Source organism: Bubalus kerabau, chromosome 13 (genome assembly GCF_029407905.1).
Source record: "Bubalus kerabau isolate K-KA32 ecotype Philippines breed swamp buffalo chromosome 13, PCC_UOA_SB_1v2, whole genome shotgun sequence".
NCBI lineage: Eukaryota > Metazoa > Chordata > Mammalia > Artiodactyla > Bovidae > Bubalus > Bubalus kerabau.
Window position 1 is genome coordinate 67,759,922 of NC_073636.1, and position 15,520 is coordinate 67,775,441.

Here is a 15,520-nt window from a genome sequence, read left to right on the forward strand (position 1 = left end):
GGAATGTGCTTGCCAGAATCCAGATGTCTGGGTTCAATCACTGACTCTGGCACTCACCCTTTTACATGAGCTTGGGCAAGCCACTTCACCTCCCCAAGCCTCCGAGTGCGTTTGTGTGCTCAGTCACTCAGTCATGTCTGATTCTTTGTGACCCCGTGGACTGTAGCTCACCAGACTCCTCCATGGAATTTTCTGGTCAAGAATACTGGAGTGGGTTGCCATTTCCTTCTCCAGGGGAATCTTCCCAACCCAGGGATCAAACCTGCATCTCCTGCATTGGCAGGCAGATTCGTTACCACTGAGCCACCTGGGAAACCAGCATCCTCTCTTGTAAAATGCGGGTGATCTCGTCTACCACACAGCCTTGGTGGGGAAGCACTTAGAAATTAGCACGAGGAGGCATGCAGTTCTATTGTTAGTCTCAGGCCATGGCTTTCTCCTCTGTGAATCCGGGATTAGTATCCTTAGCGCATCTTTTTCCTGGAATGGAGACATCGAATTGTAATTCTTGACGGATGCCCAGGCTCACTCTGCTGCCTCTGCCCGCAGGGGGAGTTTTTCAGTCTGGCCCGCCGTAGCCCCCCGCCCTTTGCCCCGCCAGCGCTGGCCTTTCCCTCAGACCACGACCGCATGGTGTACCTGGGCATCTCTGAGTATTTTTTCAACACGGCTGGGTTCGTGTATCAGAAGGCTGGAGCCCTGAATCTGACCCTCAGAGACGACATGGTAAGGCCAAATGGGAGTGAATGTGGGAAGAGAGTGCAGTAGATGGTCTGGATCTGAGTCTTGGTTCACAGCCAGGAACATCAAGGTCTGAAATCTGGAGTCAGCCAGACCTGAGTTCAAACCCCAGCTCCCCTCTTTTCCATCCTGGTGACCTTAGGTTGGTTATTCAGCCTCTAAGAACCTCATCTGTAAAACACCAATAATAGTATCTTCCTCCAAAGAGTGTAAGGAAGGTTGAATGAGATATGATTACTTGGGCAGCCCCAGCACAGGCTTATGAGTGTGGAGGAAGTCCCCTGCATCCTAATGATAACAGCTAACATTGACTGCGTCCCTGCTGTGTGTCTGTCTGTAATCCAGTCTTGCCATCGTATCAACATTATGGTCATCATCCTCCATGTCTTTGTCTCCATATCTGTGGCTGAGTCCTGCTCTGGGCCTCGGTTTGCCCATCTATAGAATGAGGAAATGACCATCCTCCCCAGAGTCTAGGGGCAACGGGACCCACCCTGCTCACCAGCCACACAGGGTTCCTTCTCTGCTGCTCTCAGAAGAGATGCCAGATCCTCCCCCTCTGTAGAGGCATCAAAGGGATGCTGAGCCCTGACTTGTCCCCCTGTGGAGATAAACAAAGACCATCCCAATGAGAACTCTTGCCTTTGGCAGACTCAAAGGCACACGGGGTGAGAGGGGTGGGGGGTGGGAACGCTTTATATTAAATAAAGGGAGGGCGCTGGGTAGGCTCTTACAGAGGTTGTCGGTGTGGGCAAGCTGGAGGCGGGGCTAACAGAAGCCAGACATCTTATGTGATCGGTTTGAAAAGCATATCTGATTTTTCCAGTGCAAAAGTTAGGGAAGCTGGCAGTCACTGACCATTCTGGGTCAGCATTCTTCAGTCATACGTGATCTGGCCACGGTTTGTTTATGTATTCATTCTCTCACCCCTCATATAGAATTTGTTCCCCAATCTATAACATAATCTTCCAAGATCCTTTTCTCTTCCTCCCTCGCTACAGATTCCAAAGGAATCCAAGTTCCGCCTGACAACCAAATTCTTTGGAACGCTGATACCCCAGGTGAGAAAGGACTTGTTCCCCTTTAGTCATCTCGTGAGGAGGCCTGGGGGGAGCTGAGAACAGCTCTGCTGAGAGCTGCCCCGTCCAGATCAAGAGGCAACCCAGCCTGAGCCTGTGGACACAGCTTTGTGCAGCTCATCCCCAGTGCGGAGAAAGGCCCCAAGCACTCATGTGACCAGGTGTGAGTAGATCCTAAGGGCGCATCCATTCAACAAATAGTTTCTGAGTGCCCACTGCATTTCTGGGGCCCTGTGCAGGGCATCCAGCAAAACAGACCATATCCCAGCCCTCCTGGAGTTCCCGTCCAGTGGAGAGAGAGAAAATTATTGTTCAGATGCCCGAAACAATAAAGAAAGAAAACAGACTGTGATAAGTGAAAAAGTGAAAGTGTTAGTCATTCAGTCATGTCATATTCTTTTCAACTCCATGGATTGTAGCCCGCCGGGCTCCTCTGTCCATGACATTTCCCAGGCAAGACTACTGGAGCGGGTTGCCATTTCCTCCTCCAGGGGATCTTCCCAATCTAGGGATCAAACCTGTGTCTCCTGCAGCTCCTGCTTTGGCAGACAGATTCTTTACCGTGGAGCCACCTGGAAAGCCCACACTGGGGGTTAGGGCTTAAGTATATGAATTTGCTGAGCAGGTGGGACCCAAACATTCAGTCCATAATAGCCTCTTTAATGGTGACATTTCCAGAAATTTCTATATAGACAGTACTGGTGTGGAGGAGCTGCAACGTGTAGAGGGATCAGGGAAAGGGAAAGGGAAACTTCATTTGCATAGCAATTGCATTCCTTTTACTCAGACTGTGAGTTTACCTGGAGGAGGACTGCAGGATAGTCAAGATGGGGGTGTTGTCAAAGCTCTCCTTTGATCCTCCTTGAACCCACCACTGCTCTCTAGACTTGAAGGAAGGGAAAGAGCCAAGCTAAGGAGGAATACAGGATAAACACTCAGGGAGAGGGAACAGAGAGTGCAAGGAGTTTTAGACAGAAAGAGAGCAGAGCGCAATTTTTTTAGTTAATTTCAGGATACTTTTATTCCATCCAAAAAGATGTTTTGAATTATAAATCTCTTCCTGGGATCTATCTGGGTTTGAACTCTGGTCCTTATTTACTAGTTTTATGTTCCTGAGCATGTTCTGCCTGTATCTCTGTATTCTCATACATAAAATGCAGTAATAACAACTTCACCTCATAAAGCTGCGATTGATTAATTGAGTTGATGTATACAAAGACAGCAAGTCACATTTGAGGAAAAGAAGTCCCTTGTGGGTGGAGTTAGAGGGCAAGTGGTAGAAGCGATGGAGGGGGTGGGCATGGGGTGAGGCTGGCAGGGTGCCAGGTGTTGAATTATACAGTCTTTACAATTTATTCCGAAAGCAATGGGGAGGCTTCCCTGGTGGCTCAGTGGCAAAGAATCTGCCTGCCAATGCAAGAGACACAGGTTCAGTGATCGCTGATCTGGAAGAGCCTACGTGCCACGGAGCAGCTCAGTCCGTGCGCCACAACTACTGAGCCTGTGCTGTCGAGCCAGGGAGCCACAGTACTGAAGCCCGAGCGCCCTTGAGCCCGTGCTCTGCAGCAAGAGAAGCCACTGTAATGAGAAGCCTGCATCACAACTAGGGAGTAGCCCCCACTCACCACAACCAGAGAAGTGTAGTTCGTGCAGCAATGAAGATCCAGGGCTGCCAAAAAAACAACAGTGGGAAGACATTGGAAGTGCTTCTGCAGGACAGGGACACGATAGGATTTAGACACTCTTTAATCAAAGGCCTCTTTTGTTGGTCGTCCCCTGTGGGTTGCAGGTGGCCAAGATGTTCCCTGACATGCAGATGCAGCTCTTCATCTGGGCCTCTTTGCCTCCGAAACTCAACATGAACCCCAGCGGCCTTGACCTCATCTTTGTCCTGGACACCCAGGCCTTTGCCATCCTCCCAAACTCCTCCTTGGACCCCCTCTTCCTGCTTGAGATGGTAAGCCGATCCCAGGTCTGAGCAGACAGGCAGCCCTGGACAGGGCTCAGAGCACTGCCCTGAGAGCCAGGGGGATTGGTGTAAAGCCTACCCAGACTCAAACCTGCACTGTGTGTGTCCAGAGCCACTGTCTTCTGACTTCTTCATTCATTCCATTATTCATTCTGAGGTTGGCTTGAAATAGGTATACTATTTCCAGTCTGTTCATGCATATCTTTGGCCATTCAATTATGCACCTGTGGGTTTGTTCATTCATTTATTTAGTCATTCAATTATTCATTCAACTGCTAACTTGAAATCTACTGTATCTTTGCTGGTTCATACATGCATTTATTCCATTATTCATTTATTATATCTTTGTTCAATGGATCATTCCTTTGTGTATTTGTTCATTCATTCATTAATCACTTATTCATCCATGCCTAGCTTTATTTATTCCTTCCTTTGTGCATTTAAGTTTTCATCCCATGGTTGACTTGTACATTCATTCATTTGATCACTCTGTCACTCCACAAACATTTGGTGGTACCCACTCTGACCACTGGAGGTGAGGGCCAGACTCTCCCCAACAGCAGGTACTCAGGTCTGTCCAGCCTCAAGTTGAGACCCATTTTCCTCACTTTGCAGATTCAGTGGGTTCTGAGGGGGTCACCCAAGGTCACACAGACAGTGGACAGGAAAGCTGAGGTTGGGAACCTTGGTTTTCTGAGTAAACATTTGTTGAATGACTCAATGAATGAATGTGAAATAGAGCTGGCCTGGACGCCTACCTCACAGCCTGTCTCCTACAGCCCATGGGAGTGGCCTGCGAATCTGAACTGGTCCCAGAAGCAAGGGGAGAAAAATGGTAATTGTTTGACAGTCCAGGACTCATAACAAGCACAAAGTTGGCAAAAGGAAGACTCCTCCCTTCCGTGGGTTCTGTGGGTCTGACCCAGCAATGTGGGCTCTTCTGCTAGGTCTTCATGAAGCAGACCTTTTGGTCTTGGAGGCTTTGCGGAGCCCCAGGATTCTGGGTCAGTGGACTTCACTCCCTGGCTTGTTGCTTTGCAGAACTTGAACCTTTCTGTGGTTGTTGGTGCCAAGTCCAACAGACTTATTGGAGAGCTCAAATTGGACAAGTAAGTGGGCCGGTGGGCATGGGAGGAGAGGACTGCCCATCCATTCTTTTTTTGGCTTGGTTACTGCAAGTGTGCTTTCTCTAATTGCGGCAAGCATGGGCTTCTCTCTAGTTGTGGTGTTCTGTCTTCTCTTTTTGGGGAGCACAGACTCTAGGGCATGTGAATCAGTAGTTGTGGCTCGAGCACAGGCTCAGTAGTTGTCCCATGGCATGTGGAATCTCCCTGGACCAGGGATCGAACTCATGTCCCCTGCATTGGCAGACAGATTCTTATCCACTGGACCACTGGGGAAGTCCTGCTCATCCAATCTTGGTGCCTGTGAGTTCACAATGACCTTACCAGGTTCCAAGCTTTCATGTTCATTCATCCCATTTAAACCTCAAATAGGGCACAGTAAGTACAATATCCCCATTTCGCAGATAGTGAAACTGGTGCTCAGAGATGAAGTGACCCACCCAAGACCACACGTCATAGGGTGATCAGCCGTCTCGGCTTGTTGGCAGTGAGCCAGCTTTAGCACTGAAACCCCCGCATCCCAGGTCACGCCCCTATCCTAGTCCATTCATGACTGGGCAGTGCCAGTTGATAAATCTGCTCCAGCCTCCAGCCACCCCACGTCCATGGCCTTCCTTGACACGGAAACCCACTTCAACTTCTTCACACCCCATCCTTGGGGCTTCATCAGCCACCTCCTGCCAGGAGACTCTGGAATCCGTGCCTGGGTTTGAATCCCAGCAGAGGAGGTGGGGGTTAGGAACATGGGCTCGGAGGCTGAGGTGGCTGCTTTTCAAATGCGGCTCACCTTTGGCAAGCATAGAACTCTTCAGACTTCAGCCATTTTCCCTGGCTGGTAAAATAAGTCCAATTACTGTTCTTTGCTAGCCACATCATTGTATTAATATGTGTTGTGATGTTTAGAACGCTTTGAAGGGTATAATAAGTGCTCAACAAGCAAGAGGAAGAAAGAAAGACAGAGGGGCACACAGAAGAAGAGCAATACAGAAATGGGGGAGAGACAGAAAGAGATGGGGAAACAGAGAGACACAGTAAGGCAGGGAGAGACACTGAGAAATAAAGTAGAGCAAGACAGACAGATGGACGCAGAGACACAGTAACAGGGAGACTGTCAGAGAGACAGAAAGATACCAAAGGAGGCAAGAGGGAGAGAGAGGGAGACGAGCACAGCAGACGTGATGACCCCTGAATTCCGACCTGACGTCTACCTCTTCTTCACTTTCATTCACTCTGCTTAAATTGAATCTTGACCCATTACTGCCTGTTTCTGCCTTCTCTCTGGCACAGAGCTGTCCTTCTTAACCTTGAGCTTGGCTCTAGAGGTTTGCATGCTGCTTATTTCTCCTGGCATCATTTTGACAAGTGTTACTGCTTTGGAAACATGTGGATTTCATTTTCCTTGAACCACCTGTGGGCCTCTCAAGTAGAGGAGCTGGAGAAAATACAGCTGGGTGATGGCTGAGCACAGACTTCCTAAAATATGCAGGAATGAGGGGTGGTGAGACTCCACAGGGTAAGAATTTTCAAGCTTTGCAGGGTACTGGAGACAACAGAAGCTTTGGCATCAGGGAGACCTGGTTGAAATTCTACTTGGCTGATTGTTAACTGCGTGCCCTTGGGCAGAATGCTTGTCTTCTCCGATTGTCAAGGACATCATCTGTAAAATGGGAGTGTGATGGCCCTTGCCTCTTGGGTGTTACAGGAATTCAGTGAGATATAGCATCCAACATAGTGAATAAAAGGGATTCATTAAATAACTATTTATTTACCTTTCTACTGGATCATTGTTAAGATGTCAAGAAGTCCATAAATAGGGGATTGTTTATGGGCTCAAATTATTCAAAAGTCTGAGGGTTTCAGACACAGGTAGACCCAGGTGCTCAAAAGATATCCTTAGGGCTCTGACTCTCTTCTTGGCTCTGCTCTCCCCCATACTGGCTTCATTTCCCAGCAGGCTGTCACCGAGTGGTGGCAAAAATGGTCACCAGCTAATTTTGCTGGAGAAAAGAGAATACCTCACTCCTAATATTTCCAGCAGAAGTCCTTGGACCAGCATGGGTTAGTGGTCAATTCTCGAAGCAATCACCATGGGCAGCGGAGGTAGACTCTGCCCTTTGGCCAGCCTACCCCAGAACCCAGTATTAACAATGTAGGGAACAGATGACTGTCCCAAAGAAAAAAGCAGGGAGCTGTCACCAGAGGAAGGAGGAATGGATACAGGATGGGAAGAGCAGACAACACCCACCAGTGAGTGTCCCTTCTCCTCAATGTTGTGCTAAGTTGCTTCGGTTGTATCTGACTCTGTCAACCCAGGGTCCTCTGTCAGGAGATTCTCCAGGCAAGAATCCTGGAGTGGGTTGCCATGCCCTCCTCCAGGGGATCTTCCCAACCCAGGGATCAAACCCGTCTCTTATGTCTCCTGCACTGGCACACGGGTTCTTTACCACTAGCGCCATCTGGGAAGCCCTTCTCCCCAGTAACTGAATTCTAATATGGTCAGGCAAATGGTGGTCTCAACTTTCCCCTCCCCTTCTCACAGGCTGCTCCTGGAACTGAAGCACTCAGACATCGGCCCCTTCTCGGTGAGTCTGAGGCCCTTGGTGGCTCCTTCCTTCCTCTGATCTTGAGATAACTGTCCTGAGGGCCACCTGGGCTCATAACATCATTTCAACAGACCACTGATTAGTTTGCATATAATTTGCATGTGAAATAATGAGGGGAGGAGCACTGTGGATTTTGTGTACAACTGCCTTCCATGTCTCTACGACCAAGTAGAGACAAGTACATTTGGAGACGTAGCATCATAAAAGATATATACTGTCATTCATACTGCCTTGGAGCAAAGTGGGATAGTCTAGGTTTTTGTCACAATGAATTGTGTGATGAAATCTTTATTTCCTCTTGAACAGCTTAACTGAATACAGTAGTCCTCCTTATTCACAGCAGATATATTCCAAGACCTTGGGGTTGCTTGAAACCACAGATAGAAGGGAACTCTACATATACAATGCTTTTTCCTATACTAAGGAAACACAGGAGATAGGGTGCTGACCTCTGGGTTGGGAAGATCCCCTGGAGGAGGAAATGGCAACCCACTCCAGTATTCTTGCCTGGGAAATTCCATGGACAGAGGACCAGATGGGTTACAGTCCATAGGGTCACAAAGAATCGGACATGACTGAGCACGTGCACGCGCGCGCGCGCGCACACACACACACACACACACACACACACACACAATTGCAGGCACAGAGACCTGAGCTAGAATTGCAGCTCCAAACCTACTAACTATGGGCCCTGAGCAAGTCACTTCCACTCAACAAATTTCATACCTTCCCTACAAATCAAGGATAATAATTTCTGCCTGAGTTAGTGCAGTGAGTTTTAAATGGGATTAATTGTACACAATCAGGTACAGAGAATCTGCTCAACAGATGTGTGTTGAATGAGCAAGTGAATTACCTTCCTGAGTACCTACTATGTGGCAGGCCCTGTTCCATGGATGGGGATGTGCTGATGAGTTAGACAAGAAAACAACTCCTCTAGAGCTTCCATTGTAGGGGAGAAACAGACAATGAGAAATGAAGATCATTTCAGTCAAGATCAATGCTTTGAAAAACTAAGTGGAGGTGGTGTAGAAAGTGATGGGGCAGGTTAAGGGTTAGAGCCTGTGATCAGGAAAAGCCTCTCTGGGGAGGTGATATTTGGGCTGAAGGAGTCCACAAGGTGAAGGTGTTGCAGGAAGAGGGAGCAGCAGGAGCAAAGGCCCTGTGGTGAACCGCTTGGCTTGTTCGGGCAGTGGGGGCAAGCAGTGTGGCTGGAGAAACAAGATGAGAAGTAGGGGGCACAGAGAGGCAGGCAGGCAGGGGTGGGCCCACCCTGAGCCTTCTAGGCTATAGTAGCTTGTGTTCAGAGGGCAGTGAGAAGCCAGTGAACTGTTTCATGCAGGGAGGGACATGATCCATTTCCACTTTATAAAAGATGCCCCTGCAGAAATGAGGGGAATGGACTATGGGGGATGAGTCAGAGCATAAGGATCCTTGCCTTGGGGAGGCTGGTGTGTTTGTCCACGTGAGAGATGATGGAGGCTGGGACGAGGCCAGGAAGGAAGAGAAAGATGGCAGATGGGAGACAAACTTTGGAAGCAGAATTAGAACTTGGTGAGAGATTTTCTGTGCATGGTGGGGGGGAAAGGCAATGAAGAATGACTCCCAGATTTTTGACTTGAGCAGCTAAGTGAATGAACGGTAGAGTCACTTACAAACAGAATAGGGCAGATGGGAGGGAGATGACAGGTATCTCGCCAGCCCACAGAGATGATTCCACTACATGGAATCATTGTCATCAAATAGACTCACCACTGGGAGTTCCCTGGCGGTCCAGTGGTTACAGCTTCACCTTCCAATACAGGGGATGCCGGTTCAGTTTCTGGTCGGGGAGCTAAGATCTCACGTGCCTCACAGCCAAAACAAAACAGAACAAAATATAAAGCAGAAGCAATATTGTAATGAATCCAATAAAGGCCTTAAAAATGGTCCACATCCCCCCAAAATCTATTTTTAAAAACAGGAGGTTCACTGCTCCCTCTCCTCCTACCATACCCTCTGGCCCTGATGGGGAGCTGCCCCTGTAAACAGCAGGTCAGATGCTCTTCAACAGCCGACCTGAATGAGCCTTGCTCTTGTGACTTCCACTATTGCTGTTATTTAGTTGCTAAGTCCTGTCTGCTGAGTCGTGTCTGACTCTAAGTGACCCCACCAGACTGCTCTGTCTATGGGATTTTCCAGGCAACAATACTGGAGTGGGTTGTTTACTTCTCTATTAAAAGATGCTAATTCTGCCCACAATGTCTTACTGCTCATGGTCCAAATCTGCCAGAGAGCCTCTTGCCAAACCTCTGGAGAATACTTCCTTAGATCTCTGAAATGCACCCCCATCACCCAACCCTGAAGTCAGTCCCAACATCCCCTCCAAATCCGATGGAAATCCAGCCAGCCATTCCCATCTGATAAGATTACAACAAACAGAAAGACCCGAAGCAACCTCATTGTATTTTCATGGATTTACTGATGCCAGGGCTCTCGTAGCAGCAGCTGGACTCAGTCAATAACTAACTTCTGCTTCTGCAGAAAATAAAAATTTAAAGTTCCCAGATTCATGGGAAGAAGGGCACCACGTTTGATGAGCCCCAGGAATTACAGCCCGGGGAAGGAAACTCAATTGTTCCAGAAACAAAAATGTACATATTGACAGGTTGTAAATGTCACCACTACGGGCCATCATCTTGAAGGTGTTACGTTATTTTTGAATTTTTTTATTATTGCAAAAGCAAAACATGTGCATTATAGAACAGTCAGAACCTACAGATTTGCAAAACAAAACATAAAAATCACTCCTGTTTTCATCACTTACTTAATAATTTGGTGTATATCCTTCCTGACTTTTTTCGATGCATATTTAATAACAGGATGGAATTATGTGGTTTCTGTAGCCTGATTTTTCTTTTTTTAAAAATTTTTATTGGAGTGCAGTTGATTTACAGTGTTGTGTTAGTTTCTGCTGTAGAGCAAAGTGAATTAGTTATACATTAGCCTGCTTTTTTTAAACTCAAAAATAGATCACAAAAAAGTCTATGTTGATAATTCTCGGGTGGGCCAAAAAGTTTGTTCAGGCTTTACTGTAAGATGTTATGGAAAAACCCAAATGAATTTTTTGGCCAATCCAATATATTTCTGTTGTTGTTGGTTCAGTCACTAAGTCGTGTCCAGTACTTTTCTACCCGATGGACTGTAGGCTCCTCTGTCCTCCACAATCTCTCAGAGTTTGCCCAAAGTCATGTCCATTGAGTCAGTGATGCTATATTTCTGCCAGATCATTGTTAATAATTACACATGAAAAGTGAAAGTTTTAGTTGCTCAGTGGTGTCTGACTCTTTGTAACCCCCATGGACCAGGCTCCTCTGTCCGTGGAATTCTCTAGGCCAGAGTACTAGAGTGGGTAGCCATTCCCTTTTCCAAGGGATCTTCCTGATGCAGGGATCTAACCTGAACCTTCTGCATCGCAGGCAGATTCTTTACCATCTAAGCCACCAGGGAAGCCCTAAATAGTTACATAATATCTCTTGTTATCCAAGTGCTACCACGCCCGCCCCCTACCCCGCCACCCCGCAGATGATTCCACAATTGTTGGACCTGCAGGTTGCTTTTATTGTTTTGGTTCTATTTATTGCACTACCTCATTTCTTTAGGATAAATGCCTTGGAGGCATGTTTGCTGGCCCACCTGGCGCACACATTGTTAAGGCTTCTGATGAGCATCACCAAATAGCCCTCTGAAAGGTTGAATGAATTTGCCCCCCTAGCCTGCGATGTCTGAGAGAGTGCATTTTCTTACACAAAAGTTTTCACATTTCAGTGCTCTGTGATGACCTTCCTTGCTTCCGCCTTGCCCCCTACAAGTCTAGAATGTGATTTGCATCTGGAACCTTTAAAGCAAAAGAGATCGCTTTGGTGGCCTTGAGCTTCAGTGTTTCCAGGTCACCCCTTGGTCCGTCTCTCAGCGGTTCTTCCTGAGGTTGTTCTGGGTGGGAGGGCGGGTGACAGAGGACGGCTGATGCCCCAGTGCCCTGACGTGGGTCCTCTCCTCCCGATCCCCAGGTTGAGTTGCTGCAGTCTGTCATCAACTACGTCATGCCCACCATCGTGCTTCCCGTGATTAACAGTAAGGAGTTTTGGAGAAAGGATTGATTTTCAGTCCCAGTGAGGGGGGTGGATCTTAACCCAGTGAGCCACGGGTTATCCGGCCCCCAGTGTGGAGGCTGGAGGTGGTCTCCTCAAATGTACCTCAAGTGACACCTGGCCCAGAAAAGGGAGGGGAAAAGGATTGAGTTCCTCCTTCGTGAACTATGAGACCGTCCATTGAGATGGAGAATAATACCTCCAGTTTTCATAGGAGGAAATGGGAGATCAGAGAATGAGTGGTTCTCAGGTCACAGAGAAGGTAAGAGATGAAGCTGGAATTTGATCCCAGCTCTGAAGCCAGAATCTTTGGTCTTTTTCCAAGAGAGAAGGGCTAAGGAAGAAGGGCTAACCTGGGCTAACAACACTTCCACTCAGCTCACTCACTGGTGAAACCCCTGACCTTTGCAGAGCCGGGTGCAAGGGTGCAAATAGAGGCCCACCCACCCTACGATGAGAACATTTAGGCCGGCGGCCCCCACCCTTTTGGGTACCAGGGACTGGTTTCATGGAAGACAGTTTTTCCATGGACGGGGTGGGAGGGGATGGTTTCAGAATGATTCACGCACATTACTTTTATTGTGCACGTTATTTCTATTATTATTACATCAGCTCCACCTCACATCACCAGAGGTTGGGGACCCCTGATTTAGGCCACTTAGAAATTATAAATGAAGACAACGGATTGTTACATATAGACTCTGGCTTCTCTTCCTGCCTTCACAAGTGCAGCTTCATAATGATCTGAGGGACTAGGCTGGAGCTTAGAATTCTCCCGAGTTCCATGCCAGAGTGTGGTGGGATGGGGGAGCTGGCTCCTGGCTACCACCCATTTCTGGTTTCATCCGAAACATCGAGGGGCTTCATGTGCATATCCGTCAGGTGTCTCCAGGCCCCCAAGCCCCAGCAAGCAGTTGCCCCGGCTGTCACTCGGGCCAGGGGTGCACCAGCAGAGCCGGTACCCTCGGGCGGGCGGTCTTGGGGCTGAGGGGGCGGGAATTCCTGTGTCCACAGTGTCCAGAGGTTAGTGGAGGAGAGAGAAGAGGAGACTCGGGGCAGACTCTTCCTGCCTAGGTTTCTTCCCAGAGCCCGGAGGGCTGGTCCAGGGAGGCTGAGGACTGGCTGCCTGAGTCCCGGCCCCACCCTCTCCCTCCCCCGGCCCCTCCCATCAGAGGTGGTACCTTCACCTTAACCTCTGCCTTAACCTCCAATGCAGAGAAGCTACAGAAAGGCTTCCCTCTCCCGCTGCCCGCCTACATCGAGCTCTTCAACCTGACCCTTCAGCCTTACCAGGTGAGTCCCCAGGGTCTCCTTCGCCAAATCTCCTACTTCGATAGCCACCTTCCTCCAGCTCTGGATCAAGCGCTGTCGACCTTTCCAACACTCCCGCAGGGTGTGTTGCTAAACAGTAGGGAGGATAAGACTCAGGGGCGCCACACCGCCATTAAATGAAGTCCAAAGTCAAAGCCAGGTCCCGGTTTTTAACCCCTGACTTGTACCACTCCCACACAACACTTGGTAGAAGTGGAACTCACTTAGTGGCCCCAAGCCTCCTTTCTAAGGTGGATGCATTTAAATATTTGACAGATATGTGACGCATGCCTTCCTTTGCATCCAGCATCCTTCCAGGCCCTTGGTCAGTGTCTGGCAGATTAAGACACCAGAATGGACAGCCTTCTCTTCCCTTTTCCCCGGTCTGACCCCAACAGCATCTGACACTATTTTCCCCATCCTTGGAACACTTTCTTCTCTTAGCTTTGACGATTCTCTCTCCAGGTTTTCCAGCCACCTCTCACTGTGTTATTTGGTCTCCTTTACTGGTTCCTTCTTCCCCTCCCAGAGAGAGTTCTCCAGGGTTCCTGCCCCGGCCTCTGCCCTTCCCCCACAATTGCTTTCCCTGGTCACTGTCGTCTTCTTTTTCTTAATGTTTATTTATTTGGCTGCACCGGGTCTTAGTTGCGGTATGCAGGATCTTTAGTTGCTGCGTGTGAACTCTTTAGTTATGACATGTGGGATCTATTTCCCTGACCAGCATGGAGTTTCAGCCACTGGGCCACCAAAGAAGAAGTCCCTCCCCGATCACTTTCATCAGCATAAGCACAACAGTCACCTCCGTGTGACCCGGCCGAGGTTCCAGTCTCTTCTATGTGCCCAAAGTATACATACTGGCTTCTTCAGTGTCTCCACTCTAAAGCTCCTTACACCCACTATGTCCCAAAGAGCTGATAACTCTACAAGGAAGCCATCACCCACTCTTGCATTCCTTACCTCAGTCCAGGGCTTTCTGATGACCCTCATGGGAAACCCCCACCCAGATTCCTCGCTCTCCCTCACCCCCAACATCCAGTCCACCAGTCCCCAATTCTTTCAACCTGACGGGAGAACTCCCAGGGCTAAGAGACAATAGAGAAGTTAATTGAGTGAGCAGAGGAAACACATCCCCCACGTCCCCCACATCTAACCCAGTTCATCCTTAAAATAAAAAATGATCCCCTGGGCACAACTGAATTCCTTCCTTTCTGAACATTCTTGAGTGAAGGGCAGGAAGAAGCCAAAAAGAAGTGGTTTTGCAGCCTTGATGGCAAGGAGGGCTCCCTGGAGCTGCCAAGAGGCAGGGATGACAAATGAAGGCCTTCACGGCAGCCCGGGGTCTCCACGTCTGAGCGGAAAACAGCTGCCAGGGAAACTGCTGACAGATTCTCGGGCATGGGCAGCCGCTAATGTGCAGACCGTAGGGGCGGGATGCCAGCCCCCTGCCCCCACTCACTCTTGCCTTTCTGTCAGCAGAGAGGCTCTCTCTTTCCCAGCAGGCAAGCTCCCAAAGTTTTCTTCTAAAAACCCCAGCATTCCCACCCTCACAAATGAGGGATACTCTTCCGGCAGATGACGGCGTTCTCATCTCTCCCCCAGGATTTCCTGCTGTTCGGTGCAGATGTCCACTACAGCTGAAGACCCCATGGGTGCCGGGGGCTGTCAATCAGGAGGTGCAGGGTTGTCAGCACCCGTTCCTGACACGCCCATGGGGCACAGGCTGCCCCCTCTCTAGGCTTCCCTCTCTAGCTCGGGACTCAGAGACTCTTGCAAACTTCTCTGAACTCAGATTCAGAAATGATCCAAACATGAAACTTGGTCCTTTGGAAAACTGAGTGGTGTGTATTTTAGGAATTGTTTCTTCCAAGGGCTAAGCTGCAGGGACATTTCCTCCAAGAATTGCATTTCAATGGTAATCACAATATTTCTTTGTGCTTCATACTACATTAAAAAACAACAAAAAAATTTTTTTTCTTTGGAATTCTGGTGATCATGTTGTTTCTTCTTGTTTTATGTCCATTCATTCATTTATTGCCTGTACCTGGTGTGGCCAAGATACAATCATCTCTTTTTAGTTCTCTAATAAACCTTTTGAGCTCCCACATGCCTTCCTGAGCAGAAAGCCCCACTGTCCCTTTTTGAGGACACCCCTCATTCCACACTGCCCAAGAATAATTGGGATTTACTTAGTCCAAAAGGAGTGCGTCTTGCTTTCTAATGTCAGGCGGCGGTCCGTAGTCTGTTCATTGGGGTGTTGTTCCTGCCACTGCAAGATGGTGTCGCTGTTGAGCAGTGATTCCTCACAGTCCGCCGTCCTTCTGTGTATTTACTGCGACTGCTGCTCTTCTCACCACCACATGGTGACGCTGTTGAGCAGCTAGCCCCCACAGACTGTTCTCTCTGCTCCATACTTCGGCTCCACCTTGATGGCTCCCTTAGTCCATGCTTTCTGCCCAGCCATTGTGCCTAAAGCAGAATACTAGGCTAGGAGACAGAAGCCATTGGAGTTTTTAGTCCTTCACATCCTCAGCTAAAATTAACATTTTCCCATGACTCTCCA

General features: G+C 48.7%; 1 protein-coding gene across 1 annotated transcript in view; it reads left to right on the top strand.

Moving 5' to 3' along the window:
• BPI (bactericidal permeability increasing protein) overlaps window positions 1–14,896 on the top strand; it is a 29,118-nt gene extending 14,222 nt beyond the window's left edge. The window contains exons 8-15 of the mRNA XM_055543237.1: window positions 550–726; window positions 1,743–1,802; window positions 3,610–3,777; window positions 4,831–4,898; window positions 7,453–7,495; window positions 11,569–11,632; window positions 12,866–12,942; window positions 14,560–14,896. Coding sequence (XP_055399212.1) covers window positions 550–726; window positions 1,743–1,802; window positions 3,610–3,777; window positions 4,831–4,898; window positions 7,453–7,495; window positions 11,569–11,632; window positions 12,866–12,942; window positions 14,560–14,598 — 696 coding nt within the window. The 3' untranslated portion in view covers window positions 14,599–14,896. The remainder of the gene's footprint in view (window positions 1–549; window positions 727–1,742; window positions 1,803–3,609; window positions 3,778–4,830; window positions 4,899–7,452; window positions 7,496–11,568; window positions 11,633–12,865; window positions 12,943–14,559) is intronic.
• Window positions 14,897–15,520: the final 624 nt, after the last annotated feature.